Here is a 9,830-nt window from a genome sequence, read left to right as displayed (position 1 = left end):
CCTTGCTTTAATTCGTTTTTTTTTATACTGTAATGTTACGATGTAGGGTGAGATTGTAATGTTTTCTCACAGTTAGAGCCTGGTGCAGCCAACTAGGTATGATTGTCTGGTATGGGGGTGCAGACAGGCCTGAAGCTTCTCAGACAGCCTGTTTTTGTTCATCTTTAGCTGAAACATGCATTTTGTATTTTTCTGTTTTGTGGTAATTAATGTTCCGCTCTGGCTTGCTGACCAAGGGGTCAAGATGGAGATTAACCTGGACCAAGGTGAGGTGGCAGTCTCATGGGTACTTGCATTCAACGCCTGGTGGCATATTCAAATGTATTACACAGACAGCACACATTCTTTCAAGTCACAGGTTATGTATGTTTTCATTCTGTACACACACACATTCAAGCCATTGATTTTGTACGCTTTCATCCCATAGAAGCATACATTAATTCAAGACACTGATCACGTAGGTCTTCATAATGTAGATGCACACATTCATTCAACTCACAGATTGTGTAGGTTTTCATCCTGTAGATGCACACATTCACACAAGTCACAGATCACATAGGTCTCCATAATGTAGATGCACACATTCATTCAAGTTAAACACAATGTAGCTAGGCCTAAGACGAAAACGTAGACAAATAGTTGATTTCTAGACAGCAAGGAGGCATCCTCATAGAGCGATGCTGAGGAAACAGATGTGTATTAGTTAGCTTATAGAACCAGAAGTGTACAGTATCGGCATATTGGAGTCTGGGACTACTCTACAGGATTTAGAGCAGCCTTGGCCTGCCTGTAGGGCCCTTGAGGGGTCCACCATTGCATTTAGGGTTGCAGGGTTTTGTCTTGTGACGGCCCTCAAACTGATGTCTTATCAACCAAAGTAGATAAGAATGGTAAAAATGTCAAACCCTGAAAGAAATGTCACTTTTGGGCCCCACCAAATGTTTCAGGCTCAGCTAGTGAAACCAATTCGGATCTTTATTTTAACATTCTTTTTGTAGAAGTTATGCACAATGTATTGGTATTTTAGTCGTTAATGAATCACATATTTGCCACCTAATGGTTCAACACTGCTATTGACATTTTTGACAAAGTTGCACTTAACACTTCACTGCCACTAGCATGTTATATATATATATATATATATATATATATATATATATATATATATATATATACATACACACACACATAGATATGAAAGGGGCAGCGCAAGGCAAATATTCACTAGATTCACACCATAACTGTTGAGTTGCATTACTCAGTCAAAAATGCAATACTTAAACTGCACCCAGAATCCAGTTTGCCATTACTTTGCAGTTCTGGGTATCGAAGCCTGGTAGCCAGATGTTTTGTTTTAAGCTTTAGCCAACTCTTCTACCCTATAATTGCCTTGTCATGTGAACACTGGAGAACGTCTTGAGTGGAAACAGTGAAGGTAAGGATGGTGTATGAGGTACGGTCAGACAGACAACTGGCGACCCTGACTTGTCAGGTCTGAAAGGTGACATTAGTGATGGGTTTGCCACGGCCCCCCGAAGCAATCATTTCGACATACCTTTTGATTTGCATCTTCTTGAAATGTCAGATTGACAGCGATAATTAATGTACGTTTTGAATTTGACTTAATGTGGAAATGTTTAGTCATTGACCTGTCTCAGTGTCATTGCTTTTCTTACCATGCTTGGTCGGAGCAGGGATTGTGAACTCTGGCATTTTTCAGTGTTGTTTGTTGAGAGCCATTCATTATAGTTGACATGTAAACCCCAACCCAAATTTACACGCCCATTGTGCATATTTTCCCTGGGTAATACTTTTCTGGTACCAATCCAGCAGCAGTGTTCTAGGTTAGTAAAAACCTGGCAATATTATTCAAATGGGATAACCATTAGGCACTTCAATTATATTCTATCTGCTTATAGATGTATTAAATACTGGTCCATCGCTTAATAACTTGCTCAAAACTCATTTTGCCTAACCATACTGTGTTGATGAACCTATTCCAACGCATTATTCTCAGAAAAAAATTGTCAGTTAGCCTAAAAACATTGTTTGACCACATTACAGCCTCTTACAGCAATTGTTCCTTGGGAGGCATCACTGATGGCATCCACCATTTTAATGTAGTATACTGGGCGGGAGGTCTTACTTTCATTGGACAATCCCTCTTGGTGATCAGTTAATTGACTACTTTAAAATGGAGTTGTCATTTTAAAGTAGTCAATTAAGCCAATGCCACTGGCTGTGTACTTAACACAACATAATGGATGCTCATTGCATTGTACATGGCTACTATACAATCCAAGAACAAGGTAACACAGCCTTCTGGGATACACAACATTTCAGCAATCAGATGATATCAAACACCTCTAATTAACATGTCAGAAGTGTTCAAAGGAGAAGTACTATAATACTCAATATATGCTGCATTCAGTTTAAAATAAAGATGATGTTGCCTTTTAATTGCAATCACTTTGTAACACTGACGTTCATCAATACAGATTAAATAGATCCAGAAATCATAAAAAAAAACACAACTTGTATAAAAAAAATATTTATTGAAGTCATAAGGGAGAAAAATCTAAATTTGGCTCATGTTATATTTGCTGTGATGACAGTGGGTTTAAACATGTAAAGGAAACATGACTTGAGGTAGGCCTATTTGACCACGAACTGACATATGGTTTAAGACTGTATCTTTGAACACTGCCGAGATTACATGCATGGGTAAAGAAAATGTGTAGGTGTTTGACAGGAAGTTGGATTCAGTGAATAATGAATATATTCATTAAATGTAAATGTGTGATTATGGAAATCTACCAGTTTCAATTTGCTTATTTTAGGTACAGCTGTACAGATATTCAATATCTTACTACAGTTCATCATTACAATTAAGTGTAAATGTCTGCCATTATCAAAGCGTTGCAGAAAGAAAAAAAAAAATAGATTTGGTCAGTATTTACAAACACGTAATTTCCGAACTATCAAAGCTAGGGGTTTGAGGAGGAACATTCTGACAAGGGCAGACATTCGTAGCTACGCTTAAAAAGATGTCCCACAGGCCATTCTATACATGTTTAAAACACACTATTAATGCTGAAAAACAGCACATACGGAATGATGTATAGATGACACCACAAACGCTTAATTTATACTGAAATAAAAATACACCAAATAAGGGCATAGGGAAACAGTCATTCTTGAAATCCAGTAGTCAACTTTAAAATCTATTTCAGACATGCGTTTTTTTTGGTAAGTTTGTTCTTTTTAAATACACAAATCATCATCAAATCGGTATACACATTTAAGGTATCAATAACAGTGAGAAAACAAAACCTTTACAAAGGTTAGAACCACTAATATTTGACTTTTACAAAATGTTCGCTGGTGCCCATCCAGTGGATCGTAGGGCACTGTTAAGAGTGGAATACAGGGAATCAGAAAGTACAAAAGGAAAATAATAAGAAATGCAATTCAACTTGTTTCCTTAGATAAACCCCTGACCCAACTGGACAATGACACAACCCATGCCTACTGCAAAAAGACAACTGACAAATACAGAGGGGTGGGGATGAGGAATACAAGGTTAAAACAGTCCCATCAGAACATAAAGCTAGCTTGGGGGTGATCTTCAGTCATCTTCATCCTCCTCTGCCTCCTCGTCTAGATCTCTTTTCCTCTTCTGACCTCTCTCCTCTTCTAGAAAACAAAGTAGCGCAAATTTTCAAAAAACTATTCATTCACATTCTCTAAACTTTCTTGTGCAAATAATGTTCTGCACTTTTGTCCTTTTATACATAGCCTATTGTGCTTTATCAATGAACAGTCCGCGTACGGGAGTCAGATCAGAGCTGAATCGATGTCTGCAAGACCACAACGATCATAGCAGAACTATATCGTTAAAGACAACCTTCAAGTGGTTTTACCGGTGAGCATCGTCTGGCATTCATTCTATTAATCGTCTGTCACCCGTTCTATTAAAATCTACTGGCTCTACTGGTGGGCGATGGGGAACATGACACACCCATAAGCGCCGGGTCTCCAGATCTATTGGTCCAACCTGAATAAAGATCCTGAAAGGCTGGTTTCAGCCGTACCAACAACAATGCAAAATAAATAAACATATACCGTACTTCGACAACGCACATCTGAAGGTAACTGAAGGATTCCATCCTACTACTTACCTTCGTCATCCTCGTCACTGTCTTTGCCGTCCAACTCCTCCTCTTCCTCCTCCTGAAATGAAAAAGAACTCAGAATCTCATCAAGGCCCCTTGTTATCAGTCAAACACCTGAAGAACAATTGCTTTCTGCATTGGTTGCCTTCCAACCCCCGGGGAGTATCAGACCATAGGGGGATTAGGATATGTCAGGCAAGTCTGCAGGGATGAGATGATTTGTGTACACAGGCTCACCTCGCCACTTAGGTCTTCCTCTTCCTCTTCTTCACCTTCCTCATCGTCATCCTCCTCCTCTTTTCTTGGTGGAGCATCTTCATCCTCCTCATCTTCATCCTCCTCCTCCTCATCTACTTCTGTAGTTCAACACAGAACAATCCGATTAGGTTGATAGTTTTCCTTTCTTTTTTTAAAGCGTTAAGGTATATCACAGTATTGCCTTAGTTATAATGAAACTCACTTCATATGTGGATGATACAAAAAACCCAGCTTGGAGACATACAGTACCAGCAACAAGTTTGGGACTGTCCAAACCTCTGATTCATACTGTATGTCTCACCGGATGTAAAAATCTGAAGCACCAGTTAAGAAGTTCTGACGATGAATTATGGTGAAAAGAAGTGGGAGAAGCAGGAGAAAACCTTCCACTACATTTGCGATTGACAAAACAGTTCATCTCAACTCAGCTTTCGGTTACCAAAACGACAATCTGTAACGAGCAGACTGGTGAAGGTTTTATAGACCTCAACCGCTGCCAGTATTATGATAATTTTTTTTAAAGGCATTGTTTGGTACAAAGGTGAGTTATTGCACATACAGTTCCCTAATGGAAATACACAAATACATGCGAGAACCCGCTCGTTGACATGTCCCCCGCTTGGACCAGTCTCCCACTACACTCTTACTTTGCACCCATTGGACACAAACTGTTGCGTAAAATAAAAAAAGGTTTTTGCCTTAACAAGAAAGCCACAGTAAACTACATTTTTAAATAGTATGGTATAATATCACACCATCGTCTTCGTCATCGTCATCGTCCAGTTCTTCCACGTACGCCTCTGTGTCCGAATCGGGCGCCTCCTTGTCATCTTTGTCATAGCCATCGAGGTACGTCAACTGGGGGAGGAGCTTGAACACGTTGTCTCGGTAATCATTGAGGTTGGTCACCTCGCAGTTGAACAAGTCTAAACTTTTGAGGGTCTCTAATTTTTTCTGTGAAAGAAGTTGAATACGGTCATATGAACACAGGGTCTAACTTGAATCAGAACGTCTATTCCAGACCAGATGCTGCAGTATGTGCTGTTGGAGGGCCAGTATGGGGCATGTCCTGCTGGTCTATATATAAATTCCCAATGCTCTGAAGCACAGATGGAGACATTGCCCCTGGGCCAAGGGCTGTCCTTTAAAACGGATGTCCTGACTCTTGGATCACTTAAGATTCCATTGCACTTATCTCAAGAGTAGAGACATTAACCATTGGGTCCTGGCTAAATGTAAAATCACATCACAGCCACCTTCCAATTGGTTCATTATTCCCCCTTTCCTACTCAGTAACAATACATTCTAAAGTATGATATTACTAAAGTTTGTGAGAAGGCTAATGTGGATAAGCGAGTCACATAAAAGTCTAAATGGAAATGTCCTTTAAAGAATTTATTTGAAGAACTGTGGTGATGTCAGGGCACCTGCTGCTTACCAGAGGTTCTATGGTGCTGAGGTCTTTGATTTTGTTGCCACTCAGATTGAGGTGTGTGAGGTTTGGGCATTTTTCCGCCAACACTTCCAGCCCACCCGAGATCCTGTTGTCACTGAGTTCAAGCTGACGTGAAAAGAATGATAACTTTTTGAGACCTCTATTAACTGGACAACCATTCAAAAATGCAGCAGTTTACAATAACATACAGAGGTGGAAATATAATACATTGTTTTAAAAAAATTCTATAAATGACAGCCAACCTTTTTCAGTTTGTTTAGCTTCGGAAGGTTGGCAACTGACGTCAGCCCGACATTGATTGTGCTTAGGAATTCCAATTCTTCAAATTCATCTGTTAGGCCCTCAATCTTGCCCTCGTTTGAGCGGCAGTTATCAAGCACCAGTTCTTTCACCTGGAAAACAAAGGCAAGGGAAGCAAGGGACACAAACTAGTTAAAACATACACAAACAATAATTCCTCACTCAATCAGTTCTACTGCAGAACTGTCAATTTGAAGGATGATCATCCCAAATTAATGAAGTCGGCAAAATAGCCTCCACGCAACACGTCAAAAGACGATACATAACTGATTTTTTTGCAGAGGCATCAATTAACTGAAGATGTGATAACCTTATATATTAGCCAGAGTCTGTAGTTTCAGCTCAATATTTTAGTTCTACTGATCCACTCAAATACATGGACAATCTGTTATCTTATGGAAAAATATAGGCCAACATGGAAAAACAGTTACAAACTTAAGGCAAACATGCATTAAGCATAGCTGATAAATTTCACCCAATCGTTACATGCCTCAGAAGTTCACTTGGACCCCCCCCCCCCCACAGGTTTGACACTGTATCCCATACCCCAGCTTCATTAGCATACTGAGAGGACAGTGACCAACAGCGTTGGAGTAAAGAACTACATGTTTCAACTAGTCATTCAGGGACATTTTGAAGTAAATAGGTAATTACTTTTTGCCATCAAGTGGTGTAGTTAAATACTGAAATGCCACACAACTTATATTGTTAAATGGGTGAAGCAGGCAATTTGCTGGCAGTGTTCCTGCATTACTCTTGTTTGACACAGGTTCTGTGTTCAACAACCTTAGTTAAACATTCTGGTAACACATGACCAGAGGGATCAGTTACTGCAGTTTGTAGTCTGACATCTAATTTGTGCATACATTTTAACATTAGTTTAAAACGGTATATTTAGTATTTAGTAGCTTATTTTCTATCAGAGTTAAGTAATTGTAGTTATGTAAACTGTAGTCGTTAGATTTTCAAAGTTACTTCCCCAACGCTGGTGACCATTACTACGAGATCATAAATAATATATTAAATGAATGCTGCTTGCTTTCCTTTGTTGTAATACCAGCTTCTAGTCAAACATACCAGCTTCTTGCGTGGTCACCACTGACACGTTACACTCCGAATTGTGATCGGTGTTGCTGGGCGAAAGAAGAAACCTGAAATTACGTAGGCCTATATTACCTGCGATACAAATTCGAATTGAAGAGTGAATGTGTTTTTAATAAGAGTAGATGTATTTTTAATAAGAGTGGATGTATTTTTCGATTTTCATTGTTATAAAGGCGAAAACAACCTGCTACGAGTCGTGCAATGGGTCATCAAGCGAGTAGGAGGGGCAGACGATTAGAAATTGGTTGAGAGCAGGCGCAAGCTATCCAAACATTGTTCCTTGCTCATAAGAGTTGACGATTTGGATTGTAGCCTACTGCAGTATGTTTAAAGGTATGCTAGAAAAAGTTCTTGCTCGCGTTAAATGAACGCACAGCATTTTACACGGTATCTTTGATAGAAATCGTTGCCTTTGTTTCTCGATAAAATGGCGGCTTGTCCTAGATCTTGAAACTAGAGCACCGCAGCTCGACATTTTTATGTGCTTAGCTTGACAGAAAATGACAGTGCGTTCTTTTATAATATTGAAACAGATGGAAAACTCGTCGTTTAATAATTGCAATCTAAGCATGAATATAGCTTTTTCCACCAGACGAGCTATAGTGTAAAAATGTATCTTCCTTTTGCTGTTTGCGGACGCATGGTTGAAATAACGTGCACCTAATTTATATAAGAGAACATATTTACGTGATACTTATTAAACATACCATGTTCTAAATAAATGATATAACCACATATAGGCAACAAACGGATTTTATAGTAGTTTTGTACGCTACTTTCTCTCAAATGGTATATACACTTACTAATAATTTGGATAATAAAACAAATACAAATTAGATCTAGTCTACCATGAACAGTAAATTTAGGCAACCACAGGATGGACGTTTGACATTCGTTCAAAATTCTTTCGAGCAGCAATGAGTAGACAACCGACCATTGAGATCAGTCACCAAACCATTTCCAATATGCGTAATAAGTTGTGAGCGAGCAATCGCCAGGGTACAAACAAATCAAGGACATTTTTTGCTGTATGCACGCGGTAAAATAGTATTCTTATAGTCTGAGACCCTCAAAGTAGTTTTAATGTGCTATTAAAGCGTCTTGTTGATGCAAAGGAAAAGGGCGCGTTCAGGATTACAAAGTTACCAATATGTCCTCACGCTTGCCTTGTAAATAACAGCTATGGGGAGCTCTGGTGCATTTTCACAAATTGCACTTTCATATACGCTCGCAATCATTTTAAGTTGGCACCTAAGTTTAGATCACCTTTCACAGTGGTATGTCTGCATTAGTGAAACAAAGCAACACAAATGGTAATGGGAACATTGTAAACTCTCGAAAAACTTTGTATCCCTTAACATCACAATATCGATGAAACAATTACAAACAGTACGATCACAATGTTAGAGCTTACATCAGATGGCGTACGATTCCGCAATTCTAGATGAATTCTTTTCTTCATATCCATCTTGAGAAAACCAGTCCAACGGTTTGATTAACCAAGTAAACAGACTTTAAAATATTTTACTGAAATTGCAACAACTACTCCTTGAACAGACTGCTGTTGTTCATTCAAACTTGATCTCCTCGGTAGGCGGGAATATGAGTTGAGATTGTCGTCACCACTGACCAATTACAATCGGCAACTAAAAGGGGGACTGGATTTACACAACATACCTACCAATAAAAGGCTATTATAGAATTGGGTGGGGTTTTATACACAAATGGTTGGTTGTATTTTCAATGACATCCTAAGTATTTACAGATCAACATTTAACTCTGTCCGTCTCATTATTCAACTAACCCACAACAAAATAATGACAGGTGTGTGACGAATTTCTATATTATTTTTAAATCGTTAGCTCTGTGGTAGGTTATGGATAACATTTTAATAATAAGAGAGATGGGCCTAATTACAGTGCATACAATCATTGTACAGTCGATCTGCGTCATTATACCAATATGCTGGCAGCATTTTTTGACATTAAGACATTGGGACGGGGCTACTACACCTTCACTGTAAACCCCCATATTGCATTACACCGATAAAAAAAAAACGTGGTTTCCCCAACAAGCAAATAGGCTAGTCAAGAACGAGCAGTATCCAGCGGCAGTAACGTTTGGTGGTGACATGTCATAGTAGTCCATGTATAGTCCGACTCCAGTGTTTTTAATATGCAAGAATGTATGGGGCGCACGGGCTGTACAGGACTGTTGGCCCAAAAACCACCCACATAATGTAATCTACTCTAAATAACCCCCCCACCCCATGCCACCCCCCAATCAGATGTGCATGGTTGAAACAATGGTCACATCATATATCCCAAGCAGCCAATGCAATTGTGGAGGTACAGTATCCTAGGCTACAATTACTTCCGCATTTCTTATGAACCAACAGTCATGCCATTGTGAGTGATGGTGAGAAAAACAAGGTCACCTGACTAGGTTGCTCCGGCGCCATCTTGCCAGTAAAATACAATACAGTGAAATGTAATTTATTGATGATTAAAACGAACAAAAATCATTAACATTACCTA

At 39.1% G+C, this 9,830-nt stretch overlaps 1 protein-coding gene across 1 annotated transcript; it reads right to left on the bottom strand.

Moving 5' to 3' along the window:
* Positions 1-2,535: 2,535 nt before the first annotated feature.
* anp32a (acidic (leucine-rich) nuclear phosphoprotein 32 family, member A) lies at positions 2,536-9,563 on the bottom strand. Its single transcript, XM_010875874.5, has 7 exons — positions 8,708-9,563; positions 6,132-6,281; positions 5,872-5,994; positions 5,189-5,387; positions 4,413-4,531; positions 4,182-4,233; positions 2,536-3,696 (listed from the first exon to the last, which is right to left on the bottom strand). Exons 1-7 carry the CDS (start codon positions 8,759-8,761, stop codon positions 3,629-3,631), a joined length of 765 nt encoding a protein of 254 aa, XP_010874176.1. The 5' UTR covers positions 8,762-9,563; the 3' UTR covers positions 2,536-3,628.
* Positions 9,564-9,830: the final 267 nt, after the last annotated feature.

This window comes from Esox lucius, chromosome 2, assembly GCF_011004845.1.
Source record: "Esox lucius isolate fEsoLuc1 chromosome 2, fEsoLuc1.pri, whole genome shotgun sequence".
In the NCBI taxonomy this organism is placed as follows: Eukaryota; Metazoa; Chordata; class Actinopteri; order Esociformes; family Esocidae; genus Esox; species Esox lucius.
This window is presented reverse-complemented; position numbering and strand designations above follow the sequence as displayed.

What these genes read in the sequence shown, in the direction of transcription:
- anp32a (XM_010875874.5), bottom strand. Translation starts at nt 8,761, where the DNA reads ATGGATATGAAGAAAAGAATTCATCTAGAATTGCGGAATCGTACGCCA. An exon ending in AGCTAAACAAACTGAAAAAG is followed by an intron (nt 5,995 to 6,131) that starts GTTGGCTGTCAT and finishes TTTTCACGTCAG; the next exon opens with CTTGAACTCAGTGACAACAG. An exon ending in TCAGCACCATAGAACCTCTG is followed by an intron (nt 5,388 to 5,871) that starts GTAAGCAGCAGG and finishes CTTCTTTCACAG; the next exon opens with AAAAAATTAGAGACCCTCAA.